We start from the raw sequence: 24016 nt of genomic DNA on the forward strand, positions 1-24016 counted from the left end.
CTGAAGAATAACAAGGCTATGGGTGCGGATGGAATCCCTGCTGAGGCGCTAAAGTATGGCGGAGAGGCGCGGATACATGACATCATCTGTCTCATCTGGAGGGAGGAGAGCATGCCGGGAGATCTCAGAGGCGCAGTGATTGTGACCATTTTTTAAAAAGGGGACAAGTCCGACTGCGGCAATTACAGGGGAATCTCCCAGCTATCAGCCACTGGGAAAGTTCTCGCTAGAGTTCTCCTCAATCGACTTCTCCCTGTGGCCGAGGAGCTCCTCCCGGAATCACAATGCGAATTTCGTCCCTACTGGACACAACACACATGATGTTTGCAGCGCGACAGCTGCAGGAAAAATGCAGGGAGCAGTGCCAGCCCTTATACATGACCTTTTTTGATCATACAAAGGCCTTTGACACTGTCAACCATGAGGGTCTATGAAGCGTCCTCCTCCATTTCGGATGCCCCCAAAAGTTTGTCAGCATCCTTCGCCTGCTTCAAGATGACATGCAGGCCTTGATCCTTACCAACGAATCCATTACAGACCCAATCCACGTCCAGATCGGGGTCAAACAGGGCTGCGTCATCGCTCCAACCCTCTTCTCTATCACAAACAGCAATGAAATAAATGGCTGGAAAATCTAATTATGCTGGTAGGGGAAAAGGTTAGCCACAAAATCAGGAGCTTTTATTCAAAGAGGATCTTTAGCAACCTCTCGCACCATTGGAACAGATAAACATAGCCTTGGTTGGTCATCTCATCCAAGAAATGGTAGTTTTGACAACGCAGCATATCACTGGAGTATCAGCCTAGATTATGACTCTAGAGTATGAAATTAAGTCCTGTTGAGGGATTTGAACACAACCAGCTGACTCAGAGGTGCTACCAACTGAGTCACGGACTACAAGTAAGGACTACAGACCTTTAAAATATAATTTGTGGCAAAAAAGAATTAACAAATCAAAGTGAGGATGAACATCTCAGAAAGTAAAATACTGCAATGCAATGTTTGTAGTAAATGAGTTTAATAGGCAAATGCGAATTGCTCTTAGCGGCTAATTTAACAAAGAGTTTAACCCACATAAAAATAGCAGACAGAGAAATTTCATCCACACTGGCTTGTTGATTACTAATATGACGCAGCAATGGAGAATTCTCACTAATTACAGAAAAAAGTAAAATTTATGGATAAAATTCTTTATTGAATGTAAATAGGAAATAAAAAGCACAGAATTCAAACCAGAACTATATAAACAACATCTCTATTAACATTCTGTTCGGTATCAGCAATAACATTCACCGTCCGAGACATTCACAGCAGTAACAAAGGTCTGGAGCATCACAGCAATATTGGATGGCTAGACAGGTAAAGTAATGACAAAATCTGGAAAGTCACAGGAGTAACACGTCTAGACAGACTTAGCAATGAAAAGTGTAGACGAGAAAAGCAGCAACACACTTTGGGGCTGAAGTTCAGGCTGAGGTGTCCGTCTGATCGATTTTCCAGACTTAGAAGATTTTTTAACATTGGACCGGAAGTCGGTCATAATGGGGGAGGTAGTGCGGTGGTAAGTCATGCTAAGGAGCAGAAGTTGGGACGGGATTGTGTCTCCACCGCTGTCACTCAACAACGGAGTGGTTGTGATGTCACTGCGTGTGTGCGTCACCACGCTCTCTCCCCTCCGCTAAAGGGGATAGATTCAGGAATTTTTTAGCTTTGGCCACTGGGCCATCAGGGAGGGTTTCAGCAAGGTCAGCGACCTGGCACCCAAGAAGGGGTACCAGGCTGCCGGTTGAGGGCCTGGCCGAACTCGGGAACAATAGTCCAGCCAACAAGGCCGGCAAAAAAAAGATGGCGGCCGTGGCATTCGGCCTTCGCCCCGCCAGGCCAGAGAGAGAACAGACTAGGTGCGCCGACAGAAAAAAGCCGGCTCATGGAACATTTTCCACAAATTTGGGGCGGATTGAAATGGGGCGGGATAGCGGTGGTGCGCGCTTTGCTGGCGCGCTTGCGGCAGTCAGCAGCAGCGGGACGGATGTGGGGACAGGCAGAGAAAACCCGAGCTGAATTTGGGTTGGGGTAGCCAATGGACTGGACCGGGGCGGCCACTCGTTTCCGCTGCATGGCTGCCACAAAACGACCGTAACGGACCTTATACGGGCCCTGAATTTCGGCCCCTTTGACTATAACAGCAAAATGTTTAGATACTCCATATTTTCATCTTTGACTTGCGTTGTGTCAATGTCACAAAATGATTCAGAAAGGATGTTCAGTTTATGTTTCGATTAATTACATAATTGCCTTTAACTATATATTTTGACACTTAAAGAGACCACATGACATTCATTTGCTGTGTGCGATGGAATTCGATCATGAGGCACACTGTGAAGGGCTGTGCATTTATATTTTATTCACATTGACAGCCCTTTTAAAGTAGTGCTGCCACTATGAAGAAAGTGTTTAGTAAACCTTGGTTCTTGTTCATTTTTGAACAAGAGGCAATGATACATTTTCAGGCAACTTGCATCACTGTTCTGCTTGCACATGATGCCATTGTGTTTTTTTAAAAAAAGTCTGTGGCTCTTTGGCTGTTCTCCCTCCAAAATAAAGCAAGGGTTTGCCCAAACACCTTCTCCATGAAGACTTTTCAAGATGCATTGGTTTATTCCAGAAGGAAAATACCCCGTCTTAGCAACTCTCACCTAACCTGTTTCTAACACTGAAAGGATAAGCTAGTCAGAAAACTACTATTTGATACTGTCTTTCCTTCAAAAAGAAAATTCTAGAACACAAGCATTCCGCAGCATAAACACAATCATTTTATACAATATAATGCTGATTCTGGATGCATCATATTTTCTGCTATTATTAAGGACTGCATCACAATATGATCTTCCACTACTCTCAATTCTATTTTATTTCATCCCTGAAATGGTGCCAGCTGTTACATAAGAACCTAGGTATCTAGATCCTCGAAACTGCTCCACCTACCGTAATAAAGGGGACATGTGCAGCCTCACCTACTCAGTGTAAAAGCTTCCATTACATTTACTGTCACATTACACATCAGTGTAGGTAATGAAATGTTTAGTTTGGTTTCCCCTGCATTGAGCAACATGAAGAACTTCCACCATCTTGACATGCTTTTCATGAAAAGCAAATTCAGTGTCCTCCCTTCTCTCCTGAAGGCGCTGACTCTTAATGACTCTCCATAGGTACTGGCAGCCCTCTGATACCTCTCCATGTGAATCTAGACAGCCAGTGTTCCCAGACTCTTCATTTGTTGATGGTATTCCAGCCAAGCCTAATTCTGTTCTTGCCTGAGATCCACAAACCTTTCAGCTCGCGTCACTATATTGATCAGGAATTGGAAACTTAGCTGCCTTGGCTCAGTGATGGGGAACAAGGAAATGGCAGACCAATTGAACAAATACTTTGGTTCTGTCTTCACTAAGGAAGACACGAATAACCTCCCGAAAATATTATGGGACCGAGGGTCTAGCGAGAAGGAGAAACTGAGGGAAATCCTTAATAGTCAGGAAATGGTGATAGGAAAATTGATGGGACTGAAGGCAGATAAATCCCCAGGGCCTGATAGTCTGTATCCCAGAGTACTTAAGGAAGTGGCCCTAGAAATAGTAGATGCATTGGTGGTCATTTTCCAACATTCCATTGACTCTGGATCAGTTTCTATGGACTGGAGGGTAGCTAATGTAACCCCACTTTTTAAAAAAGGAGGGAGAGAGAAAACGGGTAATTATAGACCGGTTAGCCTGACATCGGTGGTGGGGAAAATGCTGGAATCAATTATTAAAGATGTAATAGCAGCGTATTTGGAAAGCAGTGACAGGATTGATCCAAGTCAGCATGGATTTATGAAAGGGAAATCATGCCTGACAAATCTTCAAATTTTTTGAGGATGTAACTAGTAGAGTGGATAAGGGAGAACCAGTGGATGTGGTGTATTTGGACTTTCAAAAGGCTTTTGACAAGTTCCCACACAAGAGATTGGTGTGCAAAATTAAGGCACATGGGATTGCGGGTAATGTATTGACGTGGATAGAGAACTGGTTGGCAGACAGGAAGCAAACAGTGGGAATAAACGGGTCCTTTTCAGAATGGCAGGCAGTGAATAGTGGGGTACCGCAACATTCAGTGCTGGGCTCCAGCTATTTATAATATATATTAATGATTTAGACGAAGGAATTGAATGTAATATCTCCAAGTTTGCAGATGACACTAAGCTGGGTGGCGGGGCGAGCTGTGGGCAGGATGCTAAGAGACTGCAGGGTGACTTGGGCAGGTTAGGTGAGTGGGCAAATGTATGGCAGGTGCCGTATAATGTGGATAAGTGTAAGGTTATCCACTTTGGTGGCAAAAACAGGAAGGCAGATTATTATCTGAATGGTGACAGATTAGTAAAAGGGGAGGTGCAACGAGACCTGGGTGTCACGATACATCAGTCATTGAAAGTAGGCATACAGGTACAGCAGGCAGTAAAGAAAGCAAATAGCATGTTGGCCTTCATAACGAGAGGATTTGAGTATAGGAGCAGGGAGGTCTTGCTGCCCTTGTACATGGCCTCGGTGAGACCACACCTTGAGTATTGTGTGCAGTTTTGTGCTCCTAATTTGAGGAAGAACATTCTTGCTATTGAGCGAGTGCAGCGAAGGTTCACCAGACTGATTCCCGGGATGGCAGGACTGACATATGAAGGAAGACTGGATCAACCAGGCCTATATTCACTGGAATTTAGAAGAATGAAAGGGGATCTCATGGAAGCATGTAAAATTCTGACGGAATTGGACAGGTTAGATGCAGGAACAATGTTACCAATGTTGGGGAAATCCAGAACCAGGGGTCACAGTCTAAGCCATCTAGGATCGAGATGAGGAGAAATTTTTTCACCCAGAGAATTGTGAACCTGTGGAATTCTCTACCACAGAAAGTTGTTGAGTCCAGTTCGTTGGATATATTCAAAAGGGAGTTAGATGTGGCCCTTACAGCTACAGGGATCAGGGGGTATGGAGAGAAGGCAGGGGTGGGGTTCTGAAGTTGCATGATCAGCCATGACATGTTGAATGGTGGTGCAGGTTCGAAGGGCCGAATGGCCTACTCCTGCACCTATTTTCTATGTTTCTATCACTTTGGAGGACTAATATGGAAAGACAGGATAATATAAATCACACGGTTTTGAAAAGTATAGATGAACAGAGACGTTGGTGTCCATAGAACACAAATCATCAAAGGTGGCAGGGCAAGCCGGTAAGGTGATTAAAAAGCATATGGATTACTTTGGTTTATAAATAGAGGCATAGAATCTGAACACGAAGAAATCATGCTAGAACTTTATAACACACTGGTTAGGCTTCAGCTGGAGAATTGTGGACAGTTCTGGGCACCACAGTTCAGGACAGATGTAAAGGCCTTAGAAAGTGTGCTGAGGAGGTTTACGAGGATGTTACCTGGGATGAGGGACTTCAGTTATGAGGAGAGATTGGAAGAGTTAGGACTGTTCTCCTTGGAACAGCGAAGATTAAAAGGTGACCTAATAGAGGTTTTCAAGGTGATGAGTATTTCTGATAGAGTAGATCGAGAAAAACGATTCCTTCCAGTGGATGGGTTAATAACCAGAGGTCATAGATTTTAAATCATTGGCAAAAGATCTAGAGGAGAGATAAGGAGAATTGTTTTCACTCAGATTTATCGGGTTCTGGAATGTTCTATCTGAAAAGATGGTGGAAGGGAGTTGGACAGGTACTTGAGAATGAGGAACTTACAGGGTTATGGACAAAAAGCAGGGGTGTGGGACTATGCACGACTGCTCTTTGGCTGAATGGCCTTCCAGACTGTAAGTTTCTATGATTCTATGAATACCTGATAATTAACTAGGAATAACAATGGCTCAGTGGGAAGCGTGAAGAGTCACCTGTCCGTAATACGTGCATGCTCGCTATTGGTCTAACTTGACCAGTATCTCAGTTTGTTTGAGATACTGTGCACTGTGACCACTAGAGAGAGATATCAATCCATACAAATATTAATAGAGTATTGCACATCCAGGCTGTCAGTGGAGAATTAAGTTCACAGGGCATGCTACACTGCTGTAACCGTTTACCTGGCCCATACACACATCAAGTGCAGCTTCCCTGCTGAGAGATTGGGATTTCAGAATCGTCCCGTAAAAATATCCTAAAAGTAAATAAGCTAAAAATGAATTAAACCTTGACCCAAGGAGGACAGTGCGGGGCAGTTTCAATCCAGACTGATGAGATGAAGGCCTCCTCTGTCTGCTGTAAAATTAGTTTGGGCCGTTTCAATCGAACTTCCAGTGGGCATGGGCTGGCTGCCCCTAACTGGCAGTCTCACTCAGGAAGATCGTAAGATGGCTGGTGTGGAAAATGAAAAATGTTGCACATGTGCAGTAGGGACAGGGCTGGTCTTGTGAGGTTTGTGACTGAGGCATCTGGGTGTGACAGAGTTAAAAAGAGTTTACTCTTCATACAACCCTTGCTGCATCAGATTTTAGAGAGTTTGAGGCACATCCAAAACAAAATATGTTCTAGTTCCACATTCCTTATGTATTAAAAACAAACGAGAATGAACAAACTACAGGTTGAGTTTGAAGTTGGACAAATCTGACTTCAGGAATTGAAACACTGCCCAGCCTCTACCTTGCTCCATCCAATGTAGCTACATCGGAAAACAGGGAGACTCTGTGAAGAAGCCTCTGGAACATCGCTAGTTTAGCAGCATATAAACTCACCAGTCAAAGCCTCACTGTAGACTAGTCAGAGACTATCAGATTATCACCTTCTATAGCTGGTTAAATCAAAATTACCTGATCAATAGGATTCCAATCCCACCAGCAATTATAGTCTGCTACTGACACTGGATAGAGAAGTATTGAAGATATCAACATCAGCCTTGGGCTCTCAATAGGGCTACAGATTAATGCAGTCCTGTCATGCAGACACCTAGTTCAGTCCAGCCCAAGAGGTCGCTCCAGTCTAGGTTCAGGGGTCACTACAGTCTAGGTTCAGGGGTCACTACAGTGTTGATCCAGAGCTTCATAGTGCAACCTTATATGCACTGTAGTTCCCAGATTTACCTATACACTGAGTACGTGCCTTAACAGAAGAATGACACAAGATGGGTATGGCATATTTTGACATTAACCCATCTTTTCCCTCCCAATAAAAGCAATCATCAGCCTACTTGTGTTTTTAAGATACAATAACTAACATACAAAAAGAAGGTAGCTTACATTAATATGCTACATTAAAGCTAAGTTTATAATACATAGTAATAGGAACTTTATGCCTTCCAGCAGTAAGTTCTAGTGTTAGACTGATTTCCATTGCAATCTTCTCATCTGTACTGTACAGCCTTGGTCTCATCTTTTTCAGCAAGCTGACTTCTCTCTAATTTGCCAATAAAAATTCAGACTGGTTCCTAACCAATCCATCTTGTTTGTGCAAACATTCAAAATCTTGGGGCCCTAATTTGATGAAGGCCTCCGGCCCGCCCAAGTGCCGCCCATAGGACTGCCGATGGCCGCCGAGGTACCTGACGGTACTTTGGGCAGGGTTTTCATCAACAAGGTCCCTCGAAGGTCGGCAGGCAGCAAATGAGGGACTTATGGCGCCAATCTAGGCAGCAGCTGGCGGGAGCTCCCAATCTCGGCGGCAAAAGCTCGCCGCTCAAGTGCTGCCGAGGATGGAGTCGGGCCCATGGAGGGTCGAAGACCTGCAAAGAAAAAGCATCAAAAAAAACATCGGAACACCTTCAGGGGACCCCATACAGTTAAGTCCCTGTAAAGCAAAAAGGAAAAAATATTTAGTCACCTTTTTTTTCAGCTCTTCATACCGATCGTCGAGGACAGACCAGCCTCCTCTCAGTGGTTCACTCCTGTTATGGCACCGACTCCCGCCAACTCCCGCCCACACCAATCTGGCATCTTGGCAGGCGGAAGTGCACTTACGCCACTTGGCCGCCCGCTGACGTCAGCGGGCGGTTCCCAGCGGCTCTCCCCTCCTGCCCGCTCCAGACTAGATTGATACTGGCACTGGGCGCAACCTGAGGAGGAATGTCGGCGACAGTGGGCAGTGAGTGCATCAATTTTGGGCCCTTGGTGATTCAGGGACAAAAACTGTTCAATTAGAAGTCATTGTCTAAAAAGCTCAGTCTGGTTGCTGGAAGGCCAATGTGGCAAGCTTTTGAGCGAGTTGAGATTTTGCCTTACTGACCAACTGGAAGACCTGGCTTTTTCCATGATGTCTGGTACGGATTGGAGGATAGGAAGGTAAGTGGGCTCAGCTGTTAAGTCTTTGCTGAAGGCTGCCGTGTTTAATACAGGTCCTCTGCTGTCTTGTCTAGAATGAAGCACTAGTAGCCAGCGGATTTTCCAAATTTCCTGGAGTCTGACACTGCTTCAATACAGACACGATCTCTAAATATTCCTTGAATAACAGATGGCATCCGATTGGGATTGATGATATTATGGCCTTTCTGCCGTGTCTCATTCACAACCCTCTGTCCAGAGATAAAATATTGAAAAATAAACATTAATAGTATTTAAAAATATCTTGGGGTAAATTTTCTGATCACTTGCTCTTGGCAAAAAGTTTCCCTGCCAGGAGTACATATCGGGAAACTACACGCACAAGGAATATGGGGTTGTTTTTGGCTCACACTGCCTGGGAGAACACAGGTGCGGGGGTCGGTGTGGAGTAAATACGCAATGGGAGACTTGCGTATTGTGGGGGGGGGGCAAAGGCGGGGGGGTGGGGTGGTGGGGGAATGGGGAGGTCACAGACTGCGGCCCTTTAGGCCCTGGTGACATACTTGAGATAGCCCTCAATTCTGATCCTCAGATATTTGGGGCCAAGATACATGAGATACTCTCTTGGGGCTTTCAAGATGTGGTGGTAACCATTACATCGGACATCCACTGATCAATGAAGAACCTGAAACTAGGCCCATAGAGTCGGCCAACATGATGTTCTGTTTCTCAGGATAGAAGCGCATGCCAGGCCTCAACCCACCCTTCATAAGCCTACTCAAAGAATATGTGAGAGGTGGATCCAGGCTGGCTGGCAGTGGCACAAAAGCTGCAGCCCACAGCGGGTCCTTCCCAGGACTCAGCTGTCATGATACGACGACAGCCTCAGTCCCAGGAGACTCTTGTTCTAAACCAGCAGCCAACTACATCTTGTGACACTCAGGTGGCACCTAGAAAATGCACTAGGAAAGCAAGTCAAGATTCCCAGGAGAAATGCAGTGATGAGTCGTGACAGAAGTGTTTCTATGTATATAAGAAATGAGATGTTGCAGTTTGAATTGGCCAGCCACCATGTCTCTTTAATCTGGTCATAAGTTACAATGGGTGTAATGGGGGTGAAAATGATGGGAATTCCGACATATGACATCAACTCATAATTGCCATTTGATTTAAATGGACTGCTGGAGGGGCCGGCCGAGGAAGCCTCCCCACCTGCCCCCAACAACTGGAAATATCGAGACACCTGGTGAGCGATGGACCTGCCCAAAAATCTACTCCTGAAAATATCGTGCCCACATTGCACCCCTATCTCACTAATGATAGTGAGGAAATTCAGCACCGTTATATATATACTAGTTCTAAACCATAAATTGATGGCACTCCTCCAGTGTCAGGGTTTGGAATGGAGGTGTATTCCTTAAGCCTAACTCTTACTGTTTAATCTGTCAGCTACATCTCAGGTCCCCACACTCCAAGGGTCAGTTCTTTTATATTTGATGCCCTAAGATGCCGGTGGGTCCTCTCCTTGAACTGTAGCGATTGTTTCTCCAACATAGTATCTATCCAGGCCACTTCAGAGAGCCAGAATATAAACCATGTAATCATAGAATCATAGAAATTTATATCACGGAAGGAGGCCATTTCAGCCCATCATGTCTGCACTGGCCGACCAAGAGCTACCTAGCCTAATCCCATTTTCCAGCTCTTGGTCCGTAGCCCTATAGGTTATGGCACTTTTCGTGCATATCCAAGCATCTTTTAAATGTGGTGAGGGTTCCTGCCTCTAGTACCCTTTCAGGCTGTGAGTTCCTCTGGGTGAATAAATTTCTCCTCGTATCTCCTCTAAACCTCCCCCCAGTTACTTTAAATTTATACCCCCTAGTTGTTGACCCTTCTGCCAACGGAAATAGGTCCTTCATCATTTTATACACCTCAATCAGGTCTCCCCTCATCCCCCTCTGTTCCAAAGAAAACAGACTTGCTATTTCCTTTTTTTCCTTATAGCCAGTCTATCCTTATAGCCAAAATTCTCCAGTCCAGGCAACATTCTTGTAAATCGCCTCTGCACCCTTTCCAGTGCAATCACATATTTCCTGTAATGTAGTGACCAGAACTGCACACAGTACTCCAGCTGCGGCCTAACCAGTGTCTTTTACAGTTCAAGCATTACCTCTCTGCCCTTGTATTCCATGCCTCGACTAATAAAGGCAAATATTCCATATGCCTTCTTAACTATCTTATCTACCTGGCCTGCTACCTTCAGGGATCTGTGGACCTGCACTCTAAGGTCCCTTTGTTCATCCACACTTTTCAGTGTCGTACCATTTAATGTGTATTCCCTTGCCTTATTATACCTCCCCAAATGCAATACCTCAAACTTATCCGGATTGAATTCCATTTGCCACTGTTCTGCCCACCTTGCCAGTGTAGTCCGCAGCTTTCTTCTTCATTATCAACCACACAACCTATTTTAGTGTCATCTGCAAGCTTCTTAATCATACCCCCAACATTTAAATCCAAGTCATTGATATATACCACAAAAAGCAAGGGACCCAGCACTGAGCCCTGCAGAACCCCACTGGATACAGCCTTCCAGTCACAAATACACCCATCAACCATTATTCTTCACTTCTTGCCTCTGAGCCAATTTTGGATCCAACTTGCCACTTTGCCCTGGATCCCATGGGCTTTTACTTTCGTGAGCAGTCTGCCATCTGGGACCTTATCAAAAGCTTTGCCAAAATCCATGTACGCTACATCATGCACACTGCCCTTCTGGTTACCTCCTCGAAAAATTCAATCAAATTAGTCAGACACGACCTTCCCTTGACGAATCTATGCTGACTATCCTTGATTAATCCATGTCTTTCCAAATGAAGATTTATCCTGTCCCTCAGGATTTTTTCCAATAATTTTCCCACCTCTGAGGTTAGGCTAACTGGCCTGTAATTTCTCGGTCTATCTATTTCTCCCTTTTTAAACAAAGGTACAACATTAGCAGTCCTCTGGCACCGCACCTGTAGCCAGAGAGGATTGGAAAATGATGGTCAGAGCCTCTGCTATTTCCTCTTTTGCTTCTATTAACAGCCTGGGATACATAGAAACATAGAAAATAGATGCAGCAGCAGGCCATTCAGCCCTTCGAGCCTGCACCACCATTCAATATGATCATGGCTGATCATGCAACTTCAGTACCCCACTCCTGCCTTCTCCCCCTACCCCCTGATCCCTTTAGCCATAAGGGCCACATCTAACTCCCTTTTGAACATATCCAACGAACTGGACTCAACAACTTTCTGTGGTAGAGAATTCCATAGGTTCACAATTCTCTGAGTGAATTTCATCCGGGCCTGTGGATTTATCCACTTTCAAAGCTTCTAAGCCCCTTAATATTTCCTCTCTCACCAGGTTCATCTCATCTAATATTTCACACTCCTGCTCCCTCATTGGAAAGTCTGCATCGTCCTTCTCTTTTGTGAAAATGGACGCAAAGTATATTAAGAATCCTACCCATGTCTAACGCCTCCACACATAGATTTCCTTTATGGTCTCTAATAGGTCCCACTCTTTATCTAGTATCCTCTTGCTCTTAATGTATTTATAAAACATCTTTGCATTTTCCCTGATTTTAATTGTCAACATTCTTTCATGCTCTCTTTTTGCTTTCCTCATATCTTTTTTAATTGCACCCTGCACTTACACTCCTCTAGAGTTTCCTGCAGTGTTGAGTTTCCGGTATCTGTCATAAGCTTCCCCTTTTTTCTTTATTTTACCCTCCCTTGACATCCAGGGGGCTCTAGATTTATTAGCCCCACCCTTTTTTTTAAAGGGAACATACTTGCTCTGTACCCCCAGGATCTCCTCCTTGTATGCCTTCCACTGCTCTGACACTGATTTACCATCAAGTAGCCATTTCCAGTCCTCTTTGGCCAAATCCCATTTCAGCTCAGCAAAATTGGCTTTACCCCAATTGAGAACTTTTATTCCTGGTGTCCCTTTGTCCTTTTCTATACCTAACGTGGTATAGAGTCACGTCTAGGCTATATTGGGAAAAGGGTGGCAGATGTCAGACCCTTCCCTGAACACATATGGGAACCATTTTGTTTTTTATGACTATCTGGTGGATTTCTTGGTCACTCTTTCTGGTGCCAGCTCACATATTATCAGATTTATAGAATTCAATTTCTCAACTTGTTGCAGTAGGCCACTACATAATCACTACATCACAGTGCACTAGCACAGACACACGGGTGCACTGCTATCCATTTATCAAATTGGAGTTCACATAAATTGTACTAAAATGGCTGCCAACAAAATATCACATTAATAATGACCAAAGGATATCCACTGAGAACCCATCTCAGGGAGAAATGGGGAGCTGCCCAAGGACAATAAAAGGTGAACCCAGGGGCTAGGGGTAGCTTGGAGAGGGGTCACCTCTCAGTCAGGGGTGGGAACTGCCTGGAAGGGATGGTGTCTCATCCAGGGAGTTGGTCTGGAAAGGAAGTACCCTTTCTGGATCATGTTCCTTGATAATGCTAAGGATAAGCAATTCAATGATTTCTTAAATTAAAAAGGCCTTAATTAGGCAATGTTTCTAGTTGGAAGTGCCATGAAACTCAGAGAAATAGATTGTACTCTTAAAATCCTGGAACTTACCGCATCAAATCCTTCTTCAAACTGCACAGAATTGGATGAAGTTATGTGAACCCTTCTCTTTTCAATCGCGTCTTTCATGCTGAGTCCAAACCATAACTTGTTCATAACGATCTGCATCCAAGAGGGGAGCGGTCAGCTTCAGTGCATCAAACACTTTATATACAACAGCTTCACAGGGGAGACAGAGGGAACGACACAATGGGCAGTAACACTGACAGAGGGCACAGGGAGAACTATTAGCATCTCTACACACAGCAATCATCCTTCAGAAAGGGTGAGAGTAAAAATAGATTCAGCAAGTACCCAACACAAATAATGACAATAATGGAATCTTAAAGTTCCTCTGAAATAAAAGCTTATTTAGGAATCATGTGCAAAAGAAGAGCAGAGTGTGCAAAATATTGATTAGGTCACAGTTAGAGAACTGTGTGCTGTTTTGGATACCCCATTATAGAAAGGACATTAAAGCCATAGAATGTTCAGCGTAGATTGACTGAGATGGTGCCATGGATGGGGACCTTTTTATGAGGGACTGGAGATTCTGGGATTATTTCCAATGGAGCAGATAAGGCTGAGAGAAGGTGTCTAAATTTAAGAAGAGTTTCAATAGAGTGAGTAAGAAAAGACTATTTCTTCTGGTTGGGGAGTCAGTGACAAGGGGGTCACCAATTTAAAATCATCACTGACAGAGAGGAGAGAGGTTAGGAGACATTTCTTTACAAAGAGGAATGTTGGAGAGTGGAATGCTTTGCCACAGGGAATGCTTGAATCAGAGACCATTGCATCTTTTAAGGGAAAACTGGATAAATATTTGAAGCAGAGAAAGATATGTGAAGAGAGCAGGGCAGTGGGTTTCATTTGGATTGCTCTTGCAAACAGCTAGAATAGACAGTATGGGCTGAATGACCTCCTTCTGTGCTGTAAACTTATATAGTTTTGTGGTATCATCCAGCTGACCAACTAGACCATAGAAAAGTCCTGGACCCTGAAATGATGCTGGTGGATACTAACCATTTATTTTAAGCAGCTTATTTTGTCATATTTAAAGATTTTTTTTTACCTATTTGGTGTAGTTGGGATATTTGGGTTAGTTTATATTTTGATATTTCTATGAAGTTAAATTTGATTTACAAGGGGTTAACTCCAAGAAATAAAAAAAGTTCTCAGGAATGTTATTTAGAACAAGTGATCTTAAATACCAGCCATCTCAGAATTTTATTTCTCGCTTATCTCGATTAGTTTGAGATAATGTGAATGGTCTACCACCTAAATATAGTGTCAGCTGTGGCTCAGTGGTAGCAATCTCACTTCCGAGTCAGAAGGTTGTAGGTTCAAAACCCTCACCAGAGGATTGAGCACAAAATCTAGGCTGATGCTTCAAGTGCTGCACTGTCGAAGGTGCTGGCTTTCAATTGAGATGTTAAACCGAGACCTTGTTTGCCCTCACAGATGGACATTAAAGATCCCATGGCACAACAAGAGCAGGGAAGTTCTTGCTGGTGTCCTGGCCAATATTTACTCCTCAACCAACATCACTAAAACAGATTATCTGGTCACTATCTCATTGTGGGATCTTGCTGTGAGCAAATTGGCTACTTTGTTTCTTGTATTACAAGTTCTTTAATGTTAGAATGGTTTCCATTCACAAAACAGGCAATGTGAGGCCTTGGTACCCACATCAAATGGGTGAGGTTTCTTTTTTTTACACAACAATCAGGTTTTAATTGGGAGCTTGGCAAGCAGATTCTCAACACAGAGTTGTTTGGGAGGCAGATGTTAATCTTTTCTTTCTCTCAAAAATGTCTGCAAAGTTTGGTACAGAGAGGCCTGCCTTTCTAAATTAGTGCCCACTTAGTCAGTAATAATAACTTGCAACAGTCGCACCAGTTATTATTTTTGATATTATGAGAAGTAGGAAATACATTAAAACCCGCTATGAAAACTACATTGTGTTCTTTTTTGCATTTCATGTAAAATAAACCAGTTTGTGAGATTATAATTGGCCTCAACTTACTATAGTGTCAGATCTCTCAAGTGGATGTAAAAGATCCCGTGGCACTATTTGGAAGAAGAGCAGGGGAGTTGTACCCGGTGTCCTGGCCAATATTTATCCCTCGATCAACATAACAAAAAAAAAACAGATTATCTGGTCATTTCACATTGATGTTTGTGGGAGCTTGCTTGTGCGCAAATTGGCTGCTGCGTTTCCCACATTACAACAGCGACTACACTCCAAAAGTACTTCATTGGTTGTAAAGTGCCTTGAGACCTCCGGTGGTCGTGAAAGGCGCTATTATAAATCCAAGTCTTTTTTAAATCTACCTACTGGAAGATTGGAGAAACACAAGTGGTTCCATGTGTGAGATCACATTGTCCAGGCTCATACAATCGTTTAACTAGGAAATGGCTAGTACAGATCCACTCCAGATTTTAAGGGAAACAGACTCTGCTTACAGAATTGACCAGTAATGGTGAACCCAAGAGGAACAGGTTATGAAAACCTGAAATCTGTAACAGCCTCCACTAAAACAGCATGGACAGAAATTTCAAACAAACTAACAGCATAATTTCAGGGGCCAAGTGTCCAAATTGGCCAGTCTAGGCTGATTTTCTCAGTGGTATGATTGCTAATAGTGGTGTGGCAACGCAGGACTTCCAGCTTCCACCTGGCCTAATGTTAACCCCTTGGACCCTTGGAACACAGAGGCGGGGGGGTGGGCGGGAATCAGCGATGCTGCTGGCCTCAAACACCAGGGGTCCTCTGCAACAAGGAACTGACCCATTTCAGATTTCACAGGCTCTGCAATCAATCCCACCTCTTGGGGAGGTTTTAAGATTTAAAGAATTCTTATACTGCCCTGAGCAATGCTACATGCCCATATTTCTATGCTGGTAATGATGGATTACATTATCACTGCCTCATGTGTGGGCAGCTGTACCCAGCAACCCATATTACTTCTCGTGGACGATCATGGAAGTGGTGCCAATCGGCAAAGTAACAGCTCCCCAGTGCTGCCTGAACTTGTGGCCGCTGACTTATTGTGTAATGGCCGCCATTATCAACATTCCGCTCCTGCAGTATCCCGGCGGTGACCCACTTCCCCTACCGCTACGCTGCTGCCGATCCGTGCTAAGTGCGTCATCAGAGTGTGCACCACCGATGTTCCCCCACGACAGCGAAACTCCAGTGGACTGAACTTTAGAAATCGCACAGGCTCTCCCCTTTAAGTGAAGGGGAGAGCCATGGTGACGTGGCGCCGTGATGACGCTGATGACTGGCCGCTCACACCACCCCAACTTCTGCCCCTCTAGCGTACTCACCGCCCCCATTATGAGCGACTTCCGGTCCGGCTGAAAAAAAAACCCAAGGAGAGTAATTTCACTCAAGAGGCCACCTCAATTACCGCGGTGGTAAAGATAGTAGAAACAGGGTGCGTGCGCCCCATTTCGGGTGGAGGACAATTTCGGTGCCTCGTCCTCTCATCTCTATAGTGCAGGTTGATGCCATTCTGATGTTATACCACTAGATGGCACCAACAATTGAGACACCTTGGTGAAGGCTCAAAGTGTCAGACAACATTAAGGGTGAAAAGAGCTGGAGGAACAATGAGGTAAATCAGCAAGTACTGATCAGGGAATGCCAAACATGGGTTTTAAAAACTTGGATTGTAGAAGGTTAAAATTAAGGATTACATCGTTTAGTGGTCCTTATAAAGAATAAACATGCATTTATATAACATATGATCATGTCTCTCAGAAACATCCCAAACCCCTCATATACAGTGAAGTACTTTGTTAAGCAGGTAAACATGGCAGCCATTTTGTACACAGCAAGATCTCACCACAAGCAATTACGTGAATTGCCAATCAAGCTATTTTTTTGGGTTGTGTTAGTTAGGGTCAAACTAACACATTGTTGGCCAAGACATCAGAAGAACCCCTTGCTCTCCATATAGCGCCATGGGATCATTAATGTCCACCTGCACTACCAACAGATGGAGTATGAAGAATCGATTTATATTATGTACTCAAGCCTGGCAGTGGGAGTTAAGAGTCGGTAATGGTTCAATGAGTCTTGATTTCAAGTGAGAATAATGGGAGGAGGAAGATCTTGGTGAATCCTAGATTGTATAATTTTTCTAAAACATGGTTACCACATGCAACAGCACAACACAATTACTAGAGAAAATTGTACACATTTTATTTGAAAACTCTAGACTCCTGGGAATTGGACATGAATAGGCCTTTAGTGAAGCAAACTCCTCTTGTATTTTTTATCAAAACTGGTTAACGTGTTAGACTGAAGTTTCAGCCTCTGTTATTTTAATAGTTAAAGGAACAGATTCATTATTTTGTTAAAATAATTGCTACTGGAATTTCTATCCTTTAGTTCCTGAATCCTGGATCTTGTAGCAGCGAAATTACAGAAAGGGATCACACTTTGGTCTTCAAAACCTAGGGGATAACCTGGTGCAGTGGATCATCTGCCCATTGTACAACTTGCCCAATTTTCATTCTACTGAAATGAATGAATGACGGGCAGTCTGCCCCACCAGATTACAGCCCAGACTGCAGTACTGTATAAGTTTTGCAGCCATTCGCGCTTTTTGCAGAGTTGACAGTACAGGATTATTATCCATAACTGGCTGGGTATGAGAGCCTATGAAAATTCTTGGTGTGGGGGAATGTGACACGGCACAGTGTGGAAGGAAAGCTTGGTGGTAAGGCATGGCCCAAAAAGATTTGAGAACCATTGATGCCCTGAATGCAACAGTGTGATATTCTCATTTCTCTCATGAGCCACCACTGTAGCCAAGATTAGGAACAAGGACGATTATTCTTGGACTTTGGGTCAGTTGGGAGGCTTGAGTTAGGGATTCCAATCACTTCAGGCCCTTAAAGTTGATGGACAGAGATTTTGAGCCATCAATCTGACCTAGCTGGCCAATGGCAGAGCTTGTACCATTCCGGCCATGCAGCTCTAGATTGTCTGGGACAGCAGGCATTACCAGAACCCAAGAGTGATCCTATGCTACACCGGTGGACTGTCTTCTGTTGACCTTTGTTCATACACGTGCCGTAAAACTCTGTTACAAGCTGAAATCACTGTGCTTACTGTGCTTACCTGTGCAGTGGCGCTGAGTATCATACTCCCGCCGGCACCTCCCACCACCATTATAGATTTTTTGTCCTTTGATATTAATATGGATGGCGACATGGAGGAAGGTGGCTGCTGTCCTGTAACCGAGAGCAACAAAATCAGACAACACGTGGTGAAAATATTAAGAACTGCAAAAAAACGAATCCGGCTTGGCAAGGAGCTTTCTGGTCCTGGCTGCTGTTCCTGGTATGTTTCGCCTGGTGGGGAACTCACCACTGATCCCTAGCTCAAGCCTCAGGTTAAATTAGCAGATCGGGGGCTCCTCCATGACATCATCAAAGCTTAGTTTGCATATTTAAAGACAACCCCGTTCAGGCAGTGTCCTTGCTGCCTGCAATTTAAAATTACAGTCTGCCAGATAGGGCATGAAGAGGATTAGCTAAGTTCCCCCCTCCCCTTCATTTTAACTGCCCCCAGCCACGTGGGGGGTGGGGGTGGGGGTGCAGCGGGGGAGGCGGGGGCAGTGTTGGAATTCCTCCTGAGTGTCAACATACTCTTTAACTGTGGTGGGCATCACAGCCGGGTCTGATCCCATCCTTTCCCGATGTCCACACGCATGCACTGTCCAGAAGGGACAAGAACACTGGCCAATCGTAGCATCCCTAACACCATTCAGCTAATAGCCCAGAGCTAAGATCGAAGTTGCAAATTTCACCATCTTTTCCAGGGCATGCACTTATCACTGGTTCTGTACCTAAAAGCACAACTCTACATCTCAAAAAGGAACTTTAATTTTAGTAATAATAGTATTAGTAATAATTTGTGCTGGATATCTGACTTGTTAAGAAAATTATTCTTACAGTTCTAATCCAATACAAAACTGTTGGGAGAAATTTGGGTCGTTTGCGCCTCCCGTTAGAACCCACAGGAGGCGCTAACGGGGTGCAATGACTTTCCGCCTGGGCATGGCACTGCTAACAACTCCTGCTAAATTGCGCGGGTGTTTAGTGGCGGCAGGAACTGCTGGCACCCCGCTCCGCTGCGCTGGCGATGACGACGCCATCACCATGTGCAGCAACCTGTTTCCTCCCTTAAGCAAAACTTAGGGCGCGCCCACCGAAGCTGTGCAGGCCGATGCCAGTGACAGCTTCAGGGGGAGCGTACCATGCTGTGGGGTGCTACTTAAAGGGGAGGTAGCGCTCGGAAGGACAAAAATATTCGGCCTACTTAACTGTCAGGGCCCATTGCATGGTGGATTGCGGGGTCTGTGCTGCGACATTGGCAGCCCAGCACTCTGCCTGAGTCCCGGGCTGATGCCATGGCACCCCGCTCCTTGGTGGTCCAGGTAGGGACCCACAGAGCCGGCAACTTGGCCCTCCCCTTTAATGAAGAGGGGTGCCCTTTCCACGTGGCAGTGTTATGCGTAGCGCTGCGCCCCTCTCCAGTCTCTTCCGCCCCGCTTGCGCAAGTGGAGCACTTTATTTTGCGCTCCACTTGCTCTCGGGGGCGGTAACCTCAATATCACGACTGGGCGGGACTTCCGCACCTGCCGCAGGAAGTCCCGCCTCGCAGCTGTCACCGCCCCCAAACAGGGTGCTATGCAATTCCCCCCCTTGATCTCTGACACTTTCTGGTGACCGCTATATTGTCCACTGTCACTGTCCTTTTATGGCCCCGACCTGCAGCTGATGGTCTCTCGCATAAAAGGAGCGGCGAGCAGTGGCCATGAGCAGTGTGGAGGCCCCTATAATAGATAAAAGTCTGTTGTCCACTGCCACAGACACAGCAAGCCTCCGTACCCAGAGTAAAGGTGGCAGGCCTCTCTTCAGCCCTTTCATCTGTACTTACCTGCTTTGATATTTGGCAATGAACCATCTGCTCTGCAGAAGTCTGCTAGCTGATTATTCAAGATAATTCCTGTTCTTCGAGAGGTCATGGAACCAAATCTGTTAAAACAAAAATGCAGCTTTTCTCAAACCTTATCCAATTTAATTTCCCAAAAGATCCCAAAACATGCCATCTCAGCTTCAATTATGCCTCACCTCATTCTAATTTACATCCTCCATCATATCCCTATTTCCCATTATACTCCTAATTTGCATCCCAAATCTTATTCCTAGTCACATTCCAATTCCAATTCTCACCCTAATTCGCACCTCAGATCACATTTGGATTTCTATCCCAATTTCCCATTTCAAATCCTATTCCAACTTCTGTTGCAATTCCCAGTCTATTCCCATTCCAACTCCTGAGATCTCATTTTAAATCACATTCCAAATCATTTTCCACTCTCATCTCATTCCCATTCCATATAAAAATTCCCAGTGTGCCATTCAATTAATTCCAATCTTACTTGCTATCCAAATTTCAATTGTAGTTACCATCCCAAATCATATCCCAATCCCCATTCCACTCCTATCCCACTTCCCATCTTAATGCACATACTAATTTCTTATCTCCACTCAGATTCACTCACCGTCCCATTTTTTATTCCAATTTGCATCTAAACTCCAGGTCCAATTCCCATACAAAGACCTCCCAATTCCCATCCCAATTTCCTCCTTAACTCAGACTAATTTGGCATACATTCACTCATCTTAAATTCAACATCTCTATTTCATACAGTAAAGAGAATTTTAAGTAAAAAGTATTTTATTTACAAAATTGTTATGTATGTTTGCTATGTTTCAACCCTATTTAGTTGCTAAACATTTCATGTCCACCTCTGTTGATTTTTGACAAAATAAACATTCTTAAACATTCACTCCCTCCACGACCGGCGCACCGTGTCTACAGTGTGTACCATCTACAAGATGTGCTGCAGCAACTCGCCAAGGCTTCTTCGACAGCACTTCTCAAACCAGCGACCTCTATCACCTGGAAGAACAAGAGCAGCAGGCGCATGGGAACACCACCACCTGCAAGTTCCCCTCCAAGTCACACACCATCCCGACTTGGAAATGTATCGCCGTTCCTTCATCATTGCTGTCAGAATCCTGGAACTCCCTCCCTAACAGCACAGTGGGAGCACCTTCACCACAGGGTCTGCAGTGGTTCAAGAAGGCGGCTCAGCACCACCATCTCAAGGATAATTCGGGATGGACAATCTTTCTCTTGAGAAGGTGGTGGTGCCAGCAATGCCCACATCCCGAGAATTAATTTTTAAAAAGGGAGTTGGTGATCCAGAGCATCCGAGCCTGATGGTGCGACTGAGTTGTATTTGCACTGGAGGCTGTGTGCTCAGGTAATTCTGCTTTAACTACATCTCTTCAACAGTCTTGAAATCATTAACACCCAACGTCACCCCATTGACACCCAACGCCGTCCCATGCTAACATAAGAAATAGGAGCAGGAGTAGGCCATTCGGCCCCTCAAGCCTGCTCCGCCATTCAATAAGATCATGACTAATCTAATCTTGGCCTCAACTCCACTTTCCTGCCTGTTCCCCATAACCCTTGACTCCCCTATAGTTCAAAAATCTGTCTATCTCCACCATAAATATATTCAATGACCTAGCCTCCACAGCTCTCTGGGGTTGAGAATTCCAAAGATTCATGTCCCTCTGAGAGAAGAAGTTTCTCCTCATCTCCGTCTTAAATGGGTGGCCCCTTATTCTGAACTATGCCTCATGAGGGGAAACATCCTCTCAGCATATACCCTGTCAAGCCACCTCAGAATCTTATGCGTTTCAATAAGAGCACCTCTCATTCTTCTAAACTCCAATGAGTTCATGCCCAACCTGCTCAACCTTTCCTCATAAAAGGAATCAACCTAGTGAACCTTCTCTGAACTGCTTCCAATGTAAGCATATCCCTCCTTAAATAAGGAGAACAAATCTGAACGCAGTACTCTAGGTGTGGTCTCACCAACGCCCTGTACAATTCTAGCAAGACTTCCCTATTTTTATACTCCATCCCCTTACAATAAAGGTCAACATTCCATTTGCCTTCCTGATTACTTGCTGTACCTGCATGCTAGCTTTTTGTGTTTCATGTACGAGGACCCCCAGGTCCCTCTGTATTGTAGCATTCTGTAGTCTCTCTCCATTTAAATAATATTCTGCGTTTTTATTCTTCCTATCAACGTGGATAACCTCACATTTTCCCACATTATACTCCATCTACAAAATTTGTGCCCACTCATTTAACCTATCTATATCTCTTTGTGTCCTCCTCACAACTTGCTTTCCAACCTATCAGCATATTTGGCTACAGTACACTCGGTCCCTTCATCCAAGTCATTGATCTAGATTGGATTGTAAATAGTTGAGGCCCCAGCACCGATCCCTGCGGCACCCCACTAGTTACCGTTTACCAACCTGAAAATGACCCAACTCTTTGTTTTCTGTTAGTTAGCCAATCCTCTAAACATGCTAATATATTATCCCCAACCTCGTGAGCAGCAATCTTTTATGTGGCACCTTATTGAATGCCTTTTTGAAATCCAAATACACTACATCTACTGGTTCCCCGTGATCCACCCTGCTCATTACATCCTCAAAGAACTCTAATAAATTTGTCAAACACGATTTCCCTTTCATAAAACCATGTTGACTCTGCATTATTGTATTATGATTTTCTAAATATCCTACTACTACTCGTAATATTGGATTCCAGCATTTACCCAATAACAGATGTTAGGCTAACTGGTCTACGATTTCCTGCTTTCTGTCTCCCTCCTTACTTGAATAGAGGTGTTATATTTGCTGTATTCCAATCCACTGGGACCTTTCCACAATCTAAGGAATTTTGGAAGATTTCAACCAATGCATCCACTATCTCTGGAGCTACTTCTTTTAGGACCCTAGGATGCAGGCCATCAGGTCCAGGGGACTTGTCAGCCTTTAATGTCAGCTGTGGCTAAGTGTGTAGCACTCTTGCCTCTGGGTCAGATGGTTGTGAGTTCAAGTCCCAATCCAGGAACTTGTAGCACAAACAATCTAGGTTGACGCTCCAGCTCCAGCACAGTGTTGATGGAGCAATGTACTGTTGGAGGTGCTATCTTTTGGATGAGATGTTAAACTGAGGCCCACTCTGCTCTCTCAAGTGGATGCAAAAGATCCCATGGCACTATTTTGAAGAAGAGCAGCGGAGTTAACCCTGGTGTCCTGGCCAATATTTAGCCCTCAATCAACATAACACAAAAACACATTATCACATTGGTGTTTGTGGGAGCTTGCTTTTGCGCAAATTGGCTGCCGCGTTTCCTACATTACAACAGTGATTATACTCCAAAAGTACTTCATTGGCTGTAAAGCGCTTTGAGACGTGCAGTGGTCATGAAAGACGTGATATAAATCCAAGTCTTTCTTTTTTTAGTCCCATTAGTTTGCCTAAAACCTTTTCTCTAGTGATAGTGATTATTTTAAGTTCCTCCCTCCCTTTTGCCCCTTGATTATCTATTATTATTAGGAGGCTTTTAGTACCTTCTACTGTGAAGAGAGATACAAACTATTTGCTCAAAGTCTCTGCCATTTCCTTGTTTCCCATTATTAGTTCCCCAGTCTCATCTTCTAAGGGATCAATGTTTACTTTAGCTACGATCTTCCTTTTTATATACCTGTAGAAGCTCTTACTGTCTGTTTTTATATTTCTTGCTCGTTTACTCTCAATCTATTTTCTCCCTCTATTATTTTTTAGTCATCCTTTGCAGGTTTCTAAAAATTTCCCAATCTTTTGATCTACCACTAATCTTCGTAACACTGTATGCCTTTGTTTTCAATTTGATACCATCCTTAACTTCTTCAGTTAGCCACGGATGGTAACACCCAACATTACCCCCATCGACATGCAACATCACGCCATTGACACCCAAGGCCGTCCCATTGACACCCAACGCCGTCCCATTGACACCCAATGTCACCCCATTGACACCCAATGCCGTCCCATTGACACCCAAGGCCATCCCATTGGCACCCATTGATGCAACTATCGTGTTACTGGGCAAATGGCACACCTATTTATAACAGGTGGGAGG

The 24016-nt window shown here is 44.4% G+C and overlaps 1 protein-coding gene across 1 annotated transcript in view; it reads right to left on the bottom strand.

Annotated features, from left to right (window-relative positions):
* Positions 1-1002: 1002 nt before the first annotated feature.
* The window catches only part of LOC139268803 (glutathione hydrolase 5 proenzyme-like), a 101436-nt gene continuing 78422 nt past the window's right edge, over positions 1003-24016 (bottom strand). Inside the window, exons 9-12 of the mRNA XM_070887517.1 lie at positions 19888-19985; positions 18064-18176; positions 12939-13049; positions 1003-8530 (exon numbers count right to left, since the gene is read on the bottom strand). Of these exons, the coding sequence (XP_070743618.1) occupies positions 8384-8530; positions 12939-13049; positions 18064-18176; positions 19888-19985 (469 nt within the window). The 3' untranslated portion in view covers positions 1003-8383. The remainder of the gene's footprint in view (positions 8531-12938; positions 13050-18063; positions 18177-19887; positions 19986-24016) is intronic.

This window comes from Pristiophorus japonicus, chromosome 8 (assembly GCF_044704955.1).
Source record: "Pristiophorus japonicus isolate sPriJap1 chromosome 8, sPriJap1.hap1, whole genome shotgun sequence".
Taxonomy (NCBI): domain Eukaryota; kingdom Metazoa; phylum Chordata; class Chondrichthyes; family Pristiophoridae; genus Pristiophorus; species Pristiophorus japonicus.